The sequence below is a fragment of the Mauremys mutica genome, unplaced genomic scaffold (genome assembly GCF_020497125.1).
Source record: "Mauremys mutica isolate MM-2020 ecotype Southern unplaced genomic scaffold, ASM2049712v1 Super-Scaffold_339, whole genome shotgun sequence".
NCBI lineage: Eukaryota > Metazoa > Chordata > Testudines > Geoemydidae > Mauremys > Mauremys mutica.
In genome coordinates, this window is record NW_025423358.1 from 449,325 (window position 1) to 463,276 (window position 13,952).

Sequence of the window (13,952 nt, forward strand, 5' to 3'; positions counted from 1 at the left end):
GCTTTTCCCCGGTGGAGGTGGTTTTTTTAGATTGCTTTAACGTTGCCAGTGCAGAGCCACCCAGAGGATTCAGGGGACCTGGGGCAAAGCAATTCCAGGGGCCCTTTCCATTAAAAAAAGTTGCAAAACTATAGAATATTATATTCTTGTGGGGGCCCCTGCGGGGCCTGGGGCAAATTTCCCCCCTGATCCCTCCCCGGGCGACCCTGTGCCAGTGAAGACGTGCCCTAAGTCAGCCATCTGTGCACACAAGCAGCATCTGCACGTCCATAACGTCCGTGCCAGGGAAATCCCCTAATTGGGCGACGTGGTGTGGGAACCAAATAGCCTCAGCCTCACTCAGCAGGAGGGAATGGGGACACCCCACCCAGGGCAGAGGCCCAGCACATGGGGCTGGAAGTGGGACATAAGGATTTCCTAGACTGTATGGGAGTTAATTGTGGCCTAGGCTGCTCCCTTGCACCAGGGTGAATTTCACCATGGAAGGCCTGGCTGGATCATCCTTGGGCTGCAGTCCCTGGGTGCTGGAATCTGTGCTGTTTGAGCCCCTCCGGGAGAGTGTAGGAAACTCTGTGCTTCCACTGAAGGGCCTGGGGGGTGTCTCTGATGTTTCATTGAGGGGCCAGGGAGAAGGAGCTGGGGTGGAGGGGCCTGGGGGTCTCTGACGTTCCATTGAAGGGGCCTGGAGTAGGGTCTTGGGGGTGGCAAGGTGCGGGGGAAAGGCAGGCTGAGGGGGTGGGGAAGTAGGGTGATGGACCTGGGGGGAGTGAGGGAGGGACAGGTCCCACAGGCTGCCTGCTGAGTGGTGGGGGGTTTCCCCACTCACTGAGTCAGTATAATTCTGACTCAGTCCCACCCTTAGGGACACGGGAGAAGGGTGCGGGGGGGGGGGGGGGTTATGTGCCCTTGGTCAGTCAGTTGCTCTCAGGTCAAAGGGCCAGGCCTGGCTGTGTTTGCTTGGAGTTTGACCTGGGATGGTGAGGTTGTGTCATTGATGGAGCTGCTTTTGGGAAAGGGGGGTTAAGAGATTTCACAAACACTCTATAAATGTGCTGGCCAGGCCCTTGGAGCCACAGTGAGCAGCAGCCTCCAGCCGCCCGTGAGTACCTCTCCTGTGGGGTCACACAGCCTGCCTGCCTCTCAGCTGGGCCGTAATGCCCTGGCTCCCAGAGTGCCTGGGGGCTGGAGCAACCTCTGCTGGATTGATATCTCCCCCTGATCCCTGCATCCTGACCTGGAAAAGCCACGAGGGAAGCAGCCGCCACTCAAGGCTGGGAGCCTGGGGCCCAACAGGGGATTTTCCTAGGAACAGGCAGCCCCGAGGGGGTTGCGTGGCTTCCCTGGCCTATGAGCCCAAGGTTCTGTTTCTCCTTTACCAGCTGTACATGTTTTATTTGGTTTGTAGGTTTCTGTACCTTGCTCGAGTCTCAGGAAGGAGCCACGTTCTCTACGACAGGTATGATCCCTAGTCACCCCAGGGCCTGGATCCCACTGCCAGCCCAATGGAAGTGGAAGCTAGATACATTCAGGCCAGTAACCATACAGCGAGAGGGACTGAGGACAGTTGTGGAGCTCCCCCTCCCTTGGTGTCTGTAAACAGAGCACAGGCATTTCAGCTAAACCATCTGCTCTGGCTTACCCAGGGCCAGGAGGATGCAGGAGTCACTGGGAGGGGCTCTGGCCGGGGTTATGCAGGATTTCACATCAATGAATGTCTGAATCTGCACCCCACGCCCTGTGTTGTGCTTTACAGGTGTGCAAAGTGTGTGTGCAAAGCTCCCATCCCAAGTCAGCAGGGTCAGCAGCTCCCACCCAAATGGCAGGACTGGACACAGGGCAGCACAGGGAATCAGCTCCCAGGAAGATGCTGGCACCTTGGTCTCTCCTGGTCACTGCCTTGAGCACACAACAATTTAGTCTCCTGAGGACTGAAATGCTTTGGTTTAACTAAAGTCTCTGGACTCAATAGACAAGTGTCTGGATTAAACTGAATGGAGCATGATATATAGGAGGTCAGATTGGATGATCTGATGGTCTCTTTTGGCCTTAAACTCTGCGAGACAGAGAACTACTGGGTGCACAATCAGCCTGTGGAACTCCCTGACACAAGAGGGCACTGAGGACAATTGCTCAGCAGGATTCTGACAAGGATGGGACATTCCTATGGAGAATATGAATATCCAGAGCTGTGATAAAGATTTAAAAAATGAGAGGTTTGGCACCCCCTGCTATGGGGCATGAGCCACCCCCTCTCTCACAGAGGTTGGGATGCCTACCAGGCGCGTGCTGCTGATGGAGGCAGGGGGCTGGGCTGGATGGATGTGACTCAGGTTGGGAATCCCAACAGTGTTTCAGGAACTATGCTGTACGGAACAACCCTGAGCCAGCTTTGTGGGCCTGGGATGTGGGCTGGATGGGAGCTACCATATTTCCCATTCTTGATGTCCGCTGGTGTGAGCTCGTCCCCAGTGCGATAAGTGAGGGTGGGAGGAAGGGGCTAGGCTCAGCTCTGCCCACTCTGACTTTCTGCGCACACACCCAGTGCACAGGGCGAAAGCGGCATTAACCTGAGGGTTTCATTTTCCAGCAAATATGGGGCGGATGGATCTGAAAATTGCAGTGGCCTTCGTCCTGCTGCTGTTTCTCTGCACTGGTAAGAGATGTTGGTGGGTGGTAGATTCCCTGAACCCGGAGATGCAGGTTAAATTCCTCCTGATGATGTCTAGAGAGATGATGTCTCCTCTCATTCCCCTACTCCAGAGCACGTTATTCCTCCTCCCCATTTCCAGTTGAGGGGTTGTATCCAGGACCAGGGAAAACCTGAGGATGCAGCCCAATATTTGCCAAAGTGGCTGCTGATTTTAGGGCCTGATTTTCAGAGCTGCTGAGCTCCTGGCGCTCCCCCAGCTTTCCCTGGAGTTAGGGGCTGCTCAGCCCTAGACTTCCTCTTTGTGGTTTTCCTCAAAAAAAAGTCCCCCAAATGTTTTTTTCACCAGAACTGAAATTTCCAAGGAAATGTCCAATTTCAATGACATTTCTTGGATTTTTGCCCCAAACGGAAAACAGAACCTTGGTCTCTGGCAACTGAAAGCCAACAACCAGTAACAACAAAGTTGCAGTTAAAAAATGAAAAACAGGAGAATGAGGGTAAAGAAAAATGAAAACATCTTTGTTGGAATCAATTTTTATCATGAGAACAAATGCCTGTTCTCTGCTAGCTCCAGAACGAGTTGCCCTAAAGCACTGGCAAACTCTCATCCTGAGGGTCTGTTAGGGAAGCATCTCTCAGCCTTTTCTCAGCAGTGACCCCTTATTCAAAATAAAAGTGATCCCCTATTGGTACAAAAGTGGGAGTTAAAAATACAACGGCTACATTTGACCTTACACGTCAGTAGTTTTGGCTAGCATGAAGTTATTCTAGAAATGCTACTTTCTTTGCTTTAGAATTGTGATACAATTGTACCGCACTACAACACAATTTAGAATTGTAATACAATTTTCAGTGCCCCACAGCCCCCCTCGTTTGCCTTTCAAGACCCTTCTGGGGCTTGCAACCCACACATTGATAAACACTGTGTTTGATTTTATGATGCATCTGAGCAATGGCTGCCTCTCCTAGCTTGTGTTTAGCATGTCATTCACACACCAAAAGTGGAGGCTTTCATCTGTCCGGCTGGAAATAGGCTGATTTCCTTTCTGCATTAAACACAAACTTCCTTCCAGCCAGTGTTTGCTGTTGCGTGTTGGTGCAGGAACAGCATCTTGCGTGGAATGGATGTCTGTGGTGCAAGAATGGTACTGGGATATTTGTGACAGGTGCTTTGCACATCAAGGGATCACGAGGATTCAGCTTTTCCAGTCTGTCTCATGTATCGGGGGCGGGGGGGGGAGTAGCCGTGTTAGTCTGTATTCACAAAAACAACGAGGAGTACGGTGGCACCTTAAAGACTAACAGATTTATTTGAGCATAAGCTTTCATGGGTAAAAAAAAACACTTCTTCAGAGGCATGGAGTGAAAATTACAGATGCAGGCATAAATATACTGACACATGAAGAGGAGGGAGTTACCTTACAAGTGGAGAACCAGTGTTAACAAGGCCAATTCAGTCAGGGTGGTTGTGGTCCACTCCCAATAACTGATGAGGAGATGTCAATACCAAGAGAGAGAAAACTGCTTTTGTAGTGAGCCAGCCACTCCCAGTCCCTATTCAAGCCCAAATTAATGGTGTTATGTTTGCAAATGAATTGTAGCTCTGCAGTTTTTCTTTTAAGTCTGTTTTTGAAGTATTTTTGTTGTAGGATGGCTACTTTTAAATCTGTTATTGAATGTCCAGGGAGACTGAAGTGTTCTCCTACTGGCTTTTGTATGTTACCATTCCTGTTGTCTGATTTGTGTCCATTTATTCTGTTACATAGAGACTGTCCAGTTTGGCCAATGTTTGTCTCCTGTCTTTCCAATACCAGTGTAAAAGCAGCTACCACCCTGGGCATGGCCCCTCCTCCCCTAGAGAGACCTGAGCCCCATTTTCTGTCTCTGCAGAGGCTGCCAGTTATCGGCTGCAGAAGCGAGAGGCTCGGGACTCATTCTCCCAGATCCAGGAGGTTGCCAAGAGTTACTGGGAGCGGCTGAATTCAGCGGTCCAGGGCTGGCTGGACAGTGTCAAATCTTGGTAAGGGGTAGGCAGAGTGCAAGTGTAACCCACCCCTCTCCTGGGTGTGGGGTTCTGTCCCATGCAGTGGCACCAAGACCACTTAAAGAGAGAGATAAAATGAGTCTGCTCTACAGCCTTAGCTAAGAACCAGTTGGCTTTTAGCTCATGTGGTAGATAGAGACTCATGCACTAAGTTCCAGAGGTCCCAGGTTTGATCCTGCCTGCTGATGACTGGGGTCTGTCAGTATTATACAAGCAGAGATTAAATCTGGAGGAAGCCACCAGCATGGTTGGTCTTTCCAGGCAGTGTTACCTGGAACAAGTATACCCTGAAAGGGAGTGGTTTGGGAGCTGGTGGTCTCTGACTCCCCACAGACAAAGGGTTTGCTCTGTTGGTGACATAAAGCCCTGGAGAATCCCATATGGGTTACAATCCTGGGCGTGCAGAGATGCAAAGAGCATGCACTAGTTGTGACCTAACGGCCCTTCCCCATTTCTGGGGGCTGATTCCCAATCACCTTCCTTCCTGCAATTGGGGCAGGTGGGTTGAAGCTGCCTTTCTGGTTCTTGAAGTTTGAAACTCTGCAGGGTCCAGCTCAGGCCCTGGTATGGCTGCTTTAAATTAATGGAGATATCCTGTCTCCTAGAGCTGGAAGGGATCTTGAAAGGTCATGGAGTCCAGCCCCTGCCTTCACTAGCAGGACCAAGTACTAATTTTGCCCCAGATCCCTAAGTGGCCCCCTCAAAGATTGAACTCACAACCCTGGGTTTATCAGGCCAATGTTCAAACCACTGAGCTATCCCTCCCCCCGTATATGCAGATGATACAAAACTACTCAAGATAGTTAAGTCCCAAGCAGACTGCAAAGAGCTACAAAGGTATCTCACAAAATTGGGTAATTGGGCAAAAAAATGGCAGATGAAATTCAATGTTGACAAGTGCAAAGTAATGCACATTGGAAAATATAATCCCAACTATATATATAAAATAATGGGGTCTAACTTAGCAGTTACCACTCAAGAAAGAGACCTTAGAGTCATTGTGGATAGTTCTCTGAAAACATCCACTCAATGTGCAGCGGCAGTCAAAATGTTGGGAATCATTAAGAAAGAGATAGATAATAAGACAGAAAATATATTGCCTCTATATAAATCCATGGTACACCCACATCTTGAATACTGCATGCAGATGTGGTCGCTCCATCTCAAAAAAGATATTTTGGAATTGGAAAAGGTTCAGAAAAGTACAACAAAAATGATTAAGGGTATGGAATGGCTGCCATAAGAGGAGAGATTATTAAGACTGGGACTTTTCAGCTTACAAAAATGATGACTAAGCGGAGAATATGATGGCGGTCTATAAAATCATGACTGGTGTGGAGAAAGTAAATAAGGAAGTGTTATTTACTCCTTCTCATAACACAAGAACTAGGAGTTAATAAATGAAATTACTAGGCAGCAGTTTTAAAGCAAACAAAAGGAAGTATTTTTTCACACAACGCACAGTCAACCTGTGGAACTTCTTGCCGGAGGAGGTTGTGAAGGCCAAGACTATAACAAGGTTCAAAAAAGAACTAGATAAGTTCATGGAGGATAGGTCCATCAATGGCTATTAGCCAGGATGGGCAGGGATGGTGTCCCTAGCCTGTTTGCCAGAAGCTGGGAATGGGCGACAGGGGATGGATCACTTGATGATCATCTGTCTGTTCAGTCCCTTTGGGGCACCCGGCATTGGCCACTACTGGAAGACAGGACACTGGGCTAGATGGACCTTTGCTCTGACCCAGTATGGCCGTTCTTATGTTCTTATGCTCTGCTTTTCCTGGCTCTCTCTGGGCCCTGGGAAGCAGAGATGGATGCTATGACTCCAACATGGCATTCTATCCCGTTTGGGAAGGGCCTCTCAGCAGGGCACATTAACAGACAGCTGTCCCTACCTATCTGAAGCCCCTCTATGCTGCCCAAATGGCATGAAAGGGCCCTAGGGTGCATAGGAAGCAGGGCCCATGTGTCAGTGATTTTTCAGGGTTCCATGGCTGGATTTGGTGCTGGTTTTACTCTAACCATGGGCTGTATTTAATAACGATGCTGACAGCGCAGACCATCCCACAGGGACCAGGGTCCAACCCTCTCACGTGGCGTCTCCTCATCCCCTCCACTTTCCTTCCCAGGGAAATCTACGAAAAAACCACATCGGCTGCGGGGACCTACACAGAAATCCTGAAGGACCAGGTTTACCATTGGTGGCATGGGGAGCAGTAACATATGCTGCCGTCCACCCCATCCCCATCCCCATCCCCATCCCCATCCCCTCCCCGCTGCCATTCCTACAGGGACAAGCCAGGATAGCAAGCAGGTTCCTCTGTGTTCATATTTGTTCACATGCTGACACTTTTCTGCTTATAGAGTCAATAAAGCAAATTCCCTTGCCTGGCTCCATTCGCTGCTGCGTGTGTGGATCTGTGAGTGACACAGAATTTGGCGTGTATGGGGCTCACTCAGAGTCTTAATTATAACTGCACCTCCCATCCCATTACCCCTGTCTTCAGATACTGGGAGGAAACTGAGGCACAGCGATGGCACGTGAGGAGTAAGGTGCAGACAGAGGAACAGAACCCATAACTCCTGACTCCCCCCTCATTCTCCACCACGTTGAGACTAGAACACAGGCGTCCTGGCTCCCAGCCCCCTTCACTCTAACCATTAGAACCCACTTCACCCAAGCATCAGGCACAGAACCCAGGCATCCTACCTCCCAGCACCCTCCCGTTCTGACTGACTGGACCCCACTCCCTCCAAGAGCTGGGAGTGGAAAAGGTCATACTGCAAACTTGTTCTAGCGCCTAAATTTCCTCCCTGTGTGAAGCTAGCTGCCACTGAGGGGTTTGGGGTGGGCCTGTCTGTTTCATTAAGGGGTTGAGTGATCAGTGCTAATGTTGTGCTTAAAGTACTGCACAGGATCTTTTCAGGGGACATAAGGCAATGCCCCACATTTATTGGTAATACATGTATCAATCAACACTGTATCATATGCATAGGAGATATATTACACTCATGCACTTACACACACACACAAGCACACTCTGTCTTGTTGTTGTTACCAACTAGTTGCTCCCCTTAACTTCACTGGCCAGGTGAGTTAGATGGGGGAGGGGGTGGAGCCGGGCTTCTGCGGGTCCGCATTGATGCTCCCATGTTGACGAGACCCGGGGTCCTCTGCAAGACACCTCACATTTATAGCAGCTTCCCTCTCATGCAAATCTGTACCAGATTCAAAATCCATGTCTGTGTCCATTGGTCCTTTGTGCTGCTTCTCTCTGGGTGCTGTCCCAATGCTGTTCAAAGAGGGTGTTTTCAAAAGAAGGTGCTCGCTTCTAACGCCCCTCCCCTCCCCTCCCCCTGAGGCCGTCAATATGTCTGCTCTTCTTTAGTGAGGCCACTTGACAAGTTTTATTGTCCTTGGGTCTGGCTTCCATCCCCTCTCCAACTGTTGCAGCTGTCTGGAGATGCTGCCTTCCATGCCTTGCTCAGGCACACCTCGTTCATTCTATCTTGTTCTACTAGCAAAAAGACATTTTTCTTCTACTTTAACTATCCGTAGGGGCTATAACATTATACCAAGGCTCAATACAAAGTTTTCTATATAAGGATCTGATACAAAGTTGTGTGACAAAGTCATATGAAAGTTCTATGAAGATGCTTAATGCAGAGATTTATCCACACTAAAACTGCAAAGGCACATTGAGCTGTACACACAAAGCCTTGCACACCCAGAGCCATACATCCCCACATACATGCCCATAAAAAACTCATCCACAAATACGCAAACACTCACCCCCACCTGCCTACACACCCCAGGCAGTCTTACACATACACACCCAATCTCAATATCCACACAGAGCGATACATACACATCTCTCAGTATCTACACAGAGCGATCCCTACACATAAACACCCAGACCGTTCCCCCAACACTTTTTTTTGTATGCAAGTCCCTCTTGTGAATGGGATGGTGAGTCTGGGAGACTGACAAAGTGATAAATAGGGAAGCTTTAGGGTGTAACACAGGTGACTGCGTGGGGGGAATTTAAACTGCATCATGTGGAGACCAGAGGGAAGATTTAGGGTGTAACACATGGGTCTGGTAGGGAGATTTAGGTTGTAACACACCAGGATAATTACAGGTCAGAGACTTCAGGTGTGGGGAAAGGGAGGCAGAGACTTCTGGGGACTTTGCACCCAGTGAGCAAGAATCCAGCAGGTGTGACCCAGCCCCAACCCAGCCTTTATTTTGGGCGCCTCTCCACCCCACCCACAGCCCCAGGCCATCATTTATGCAGCTTTAAGTTTCCTGGACAAGCAGAACAGCCAGAGCAGCCCTGATGCTTAGGAGAGCAAGATGCAGCGCAGGAGAGGTGCCAAAGCACAGTACTGCCAGGCCTCCCGCTCCATCCAAGCCCTCTAACCCTTGGGGAGAAGGGTTGTGTTCTCAGCCTCTCTCCTGTGCTGGACGATGGGGCAAGGTTCGCATGCAAACCGCTCTGCACTTTTCCCTAGTGTGCGTCTGTGCCAGTGTGTTTAGATGAGGGAGCATCATGCGTGTGCGCGCATGCACACACGTACGCACAATGCACACATGGCTGATATATCGGCAGGGTGTGGATGTGGATGAGTCCGTATCTGTGCCGCATGCATGAATAGTGTGGGGAGGGGGGTGTAGGCATGACCTGCCTCATTCCTCTACATGTTGCTTAAATGGCAGGCTGATGAAGTCCTTAGCAGAGGCAGCATCCTCTGTGCTGACCCTTCCTACTTGGGTCTGAAGTTATGCAGGGATTCACATGGGACATGATGGATGCCTGTGCTCTGAACACTTACTTTTAAGGATTCACTGCATGTATCTATTGGGTTTCTGGGAAACGGGGCGGGGTGGACCCCTGCTCCTGCCCTGAAGGGGTCAAAAACAGCCTTGGGAAGGGGCTGTGGCTGGAGAAATCAGCTTTTAGGCTGGGCTGATTGGGGGAAGTGGCTGCCCCACACTGAGCAACAGGGCCTTATAGGAAGGCCAGGGAAGCCAGAAGGTACTGGGGGTTGCAGAGGGCAGCGCAGGGATAGGCCAAGGCAGCAGGTCCAAACCCTCCTGGCCAGTGATGAGTAGGCTGATACTGCAGCCTGTCCCAGGGCGTGGGGCTAGACAATGACTGGCAGTAGCCATATACTGAGGCAAGGTGGGGCTAGTGGGTGGGGGTTCCCCGGGGAGGGGAGACCCTGAGAGAGAGGGGTTACTGCCAGGGGGCAGCACCCTATGTAAAAGGGCTCCGGGTCCAGGGAGGGACACAGGGGCCAAGAGGACAGGCAGATCACTGGCCTGCAGAGGGCTCTCTGGAGCTGGAACTGAGCTAATTCCCAGCAGGAGGCGCTGCAGGGGTGAATCCGCCCATCTACATTGCACTTTGCCCAAGGCTGCCACCCTGGGAGTTGTCTTGCTCCTACTTATAAGACATGACCTGGTGTATCCAGGGATTTGTAAGTGTAGACTTTGGTGTACACTGTTGGGTGCCTGCTGGCACTGGCTACTGGGTCTGTGGGCCCCCTGCAGCTTCTGGAGGTATGTAACTGGAACAAACATGGCACTGTGAAGTGATGCAGTGACTCTGTGTCTGTGACTCAAACGGGGGTGCCTCCTGGGGTATACACGGGAATTTCTGTCTCAAATTGGGACAAAAAGTCTAAGTCTACATTTTTCATGGAATGAAGTATTCTGAAATATTCCAGTTTGGAAACATGAAAAGGACGCTGTTTAAAGTAAAGGGTAAAATGTTTCATTTCAATAGGATTGAAAGGGTTTGTTTAGCTAACATTAAAACATTCACTCCCTGGCATGATCCCTCTCTCACTCACCCCTTGACTGTGCCTTACTGATTGCACTTGTACAGCACCCAGCACAAAGGGCTGTCCACCTAGGTGGGATCTGGAGGTGCTTCTGCACTACAAAATAACAGTGCCCTGTAAATTTAAAACATCTGACTAGGACTACTGCATGAGCACAGAGCACTCTGCATTGAATGGCAATTTACAAGCCTCATTCCATAGCGATGCAGAAAGAAACGCGCTTTGCTCTGTGAGGGCTGGTCTACATTACGTGGCGGGGGGGGAATCGATCTAAGATACACAACTTCAGCTACGTGAATAGCATAGCTGAAGTTGTGTATCTTAGATTGAGTTACCTACCGTCCTCACGGCACGGGATCGATGCCCGCGGCTCCCCCTGTTGACTCCGCTACCGCCGTTCGGGTTGGTGGAGTTCCGGAGTCAACAGGAGCGCATTCGGGGCTCGATATATCGCGTCTAGATGAGACGTGATATATCGATCCCCGAGAAATCGATTGCTACCCGCCGATATGGCCGGTAGTGAAGACGTACCCTAAGACACAAGAGATGGTAAATTCTCAGCATAGTGGGTGGGTTTGTGCCCATGTCCCTTTGGTGTTTATTTCTCCCATGTAGGAGAAGGGTGGTTGAGGTCAGCCCTTTGGAGATGCATTTAACAATGTTTAATATGCTAACAATTAAATGAAAGAGAAAGTGGCCCAATAATCCCGATAATACCACCACCACCAGGGTCACTCACTGGAAAATCAAACACTGATAAGAGCTTGTTCTGGCTACTGGTGTTAGTTACTTTCCCTTGTCAGAGCCAAGAAAATGACGACATGTCCAATGTGCTCTCCGAGCCAGGCGGCACCAGGGTTGGGGTTCAGTCCTGGGCTCTGAGGAGAGTGATCAATGACCACTGGCCATTCAAGATTGTGGGCTTGCTAGAAATGCAGAGTTACAATCATATTGGGACATGAACTACCCCATGCTTATAGCAACAGAGGGGTAGAGGGAGAGTTGTATCTGCAGTTGCCTGTTCAGCACAAGGAAAGTCACCCCAGTGCAGCAGGCAGCTCAGAGCAGATGTACCTCTAGAGAGGTATGTTGATGAGGCTTTCCGGGACACTGTAGAATTGTCCCACCTCCGGTCAGACAGCCCCTGCACTGTTGAGGAGGATGAAAGGCCCAGGGAAACAGAGCAGTCAATGGGAACAGAGGGAAACCTTCCCATAGTTGGGACCCTCCTTCCAGATGGTGCTGGGGTTGCCTCTGACACTGAGGTTGCCTCTCCAGGGGAGGGAACTCCAGTTGCTAGGAAAAGGCAGGTGTTAGTAATGGGAGATTCGATCATTAGAAACGTAGATAGCTGGGTTTGTGATGTCTGGGAGAACTGAATGGTGCGAAGGTTGCGGATCTCTCAAGGCATCTAGACAGACTTATGTGTAGTGCTGGGGAGGAGCCGGTGGTCGTGGTACATGTAGGTACCAATGACATAGGGAAGAGTAGGAGAGACGTCCTGGAGGCCAAATTTAGGCTGCTAGGGAAGAGACTAAAATCCAGGACCTCTATGGTGGCATTCTCAGATATGCTCCCAGTTCCATGCGCAGGGCCAGGTAGGCAGGCAAAGCTTAAGAGTCTCAATGCGTGGCTGAGACGATGGTATAGAGAGGAGGGGTTTACATTCATTAGGAACTGGGGAAACTTTTGGGATGGGGGGAGCCTATACAGGAGAGATGGGCTCCACCTAAACCAAAGTGGAACCAGACTGCTGGCACTAAACATTAGAAAGGTTGAAGAGCAGTTTTTAAACTAGGAGATGGGGGGGAAACCCGATGGCTGCAGAGGAGCATGTGGATCGGACACAGACTTCTCTTAGGGGAGAGTCTATTGATAGAGAATCTCCAGGTTATATTCAGGAGAAGAGGATGGAAGAGGATAATGTAAGGGCCCGATGAGATGATAAACATTCACATAAAAAAGAATCTGACACATCAGAAAAGGGCAGACAAATAAACAGTGACAAGTTTTTAAAGTGCATGTACACAAATGCTAGAAGTCTAAATAATAAGATGGGTGAACTAGAGTGCCTTGTGCTAGACGAGGATATAGATATAATAGGTATCACAGAAACCTGGTGGACTGACAGCAGTCAATGGGACACAATCATTCCGGGGTACAAAATATATCGGAAGGACAGAACGGGTCATGCGGGGGGGGGGAAAGGGGGGCGTGGCACTATATGTGAAAGAAAATGTAGAATCAAATGAAGTAAAAATCTTAAGCGAATCCACATGTTCCATAGAATCTCTGTGGATAGAAATTTCATGCTCTAATAAGAATATAACATTAGGGATCTGTTATCGACCACCTGACCAGGACAGTGATAGCCTCTCTAATTTCCCTTGGCATTTCATCATCACTATCAAAATTAAGAACTCAATAATAATGGGGGGATTTCAATTATCCCTGTATTGACTGGGAACATTTCACTTCAGAAGTTAAAAGGTACAGTGACTAAAGTGAAATCCCTGAGGCCCAAGTTCAATGTATACCCCACATTAAAAAACACAGTAAAAGAACCAAAAAAGAGCCACCATGGCTTAACAACCATGTAAAAGAAGCTGTGAGAGATAAAGACTTCCTTTAAAAAGTGGAAGTCAAATCCTAGTGAGGCAAATAGAAAGGAGCATAAACACTGCCAAATTAAGTGCAAGAGTGTAATAAGAAAAGCCAAAGAGGAGTTTTGAAGAACACTAGAGGAGGTTTTGGAATTAATTGATAAACTCAACATAAACAAGTCACCGGGACCAGATGGCATTCACCCAAGAGTTCTGAAAGAACTCAAATGTGACGTTTGCAGAACTATTAACTAAGGTTTGTAAGTTGTCCTTTAAAATTGGCTTCTGTACCCAATGACTGGAAGTTAGCTACTGTAACACCAATAGTTAAAAAAGGTTCTAGAGGTGATCCCGGCAATTACAGACCGGTAAGTCTAATGTCGGTACCGGGCAAATTAGTCGAAACAATAGTTAAGAATAAAATTGTCAGACACATAGAAAACCATAAACTGTTGAGCAATAGTCAACATGGGTTCTGTAAAGGGAAATTGTGTCTTACTAATCTGTTAGAGTTCTTTGAAGGGGTCAACAAACATGTGGACAGGGGGATCCAGTGGACATAGTGTACTCAGATTTCCACAAATCCTTAGACAAGGTCCCTCACCAAAGGCTCTTACGTAAATTAAGCTGTCATGGGATAAAAGGGAAGGTCCTTTCATGGTCTGAGAACTGGTTAAAAGACAGGGAACAAAGGGTAGGAATTAATGTTGACTTCTCAGAATGGAGAGGGGTGTTCTCCAAGGGTCAGTCCTCGGACCAATCCTGTTCAACTTATTCATAAATGATCTGGAGAAAGGGGTTAACA

At 49.0% G+C, this 13,952-nt stretch overlaps 1 protein-coding gene across 1 annotated transcript; it reads left to right on the forward strand.

Annotated features, from left to right (window-relative positions):
* The first annotated feature begins 1,028 nt into the window (after window positions 1-1,028).
* Window positions 1,029-7,091, forward strand: LOC123361607 (apolipoprotein C-II-like). The gene is made up of 5 exons (XM_045001621.1): window positions 1,029-1,099; window positions 1,406-1,456; window positions 2,588-2,653; window positions 4,541-4,670; window positions 6,824-7,091. The coding sequence occupies exons 1-5, from the start codon at window positions 1,048-1,050 to the stop codon at window positions 6,912-6,914; spliced, it is 390 nt and encodes a 129-aa protein (XP_044857556.1). The 5' UTR covers window positions 1,029-1,047; the 3' UTR covers window positions 6,915-7,091.
* Window positions 7,092-13,952: the final 6,861 nt, after the last annotated feature.

What these genes read in the sequence shown, in the direction of transcription:
- LOC123361607 (XM_045001621.1), top strand. Translation starts at nt 1,048, where the DNA reads ATGTGCTGGCCAGGCCCTTGGAGCCACAGTGAGCAGCAGCCTCCAGCC. An exon ending in AGCCACGTTCTCTACGACAG is followed by an intron (nt 1,457 to 2,587) that starts GTATGATCCCTA and finishes TTCATTTTCCAG; the next exon opens with CAAATATGGGGCGGATGGAT. An exon ending in CTGGACAGTGTCAAATCTTG is followed by an intron (nt 4,671 to 6,823) that starts GTAAGGGGTAGG and finishes TTTCCTTCCCAG; the next exon opens with GGAAATCTACGAAAAAACCA.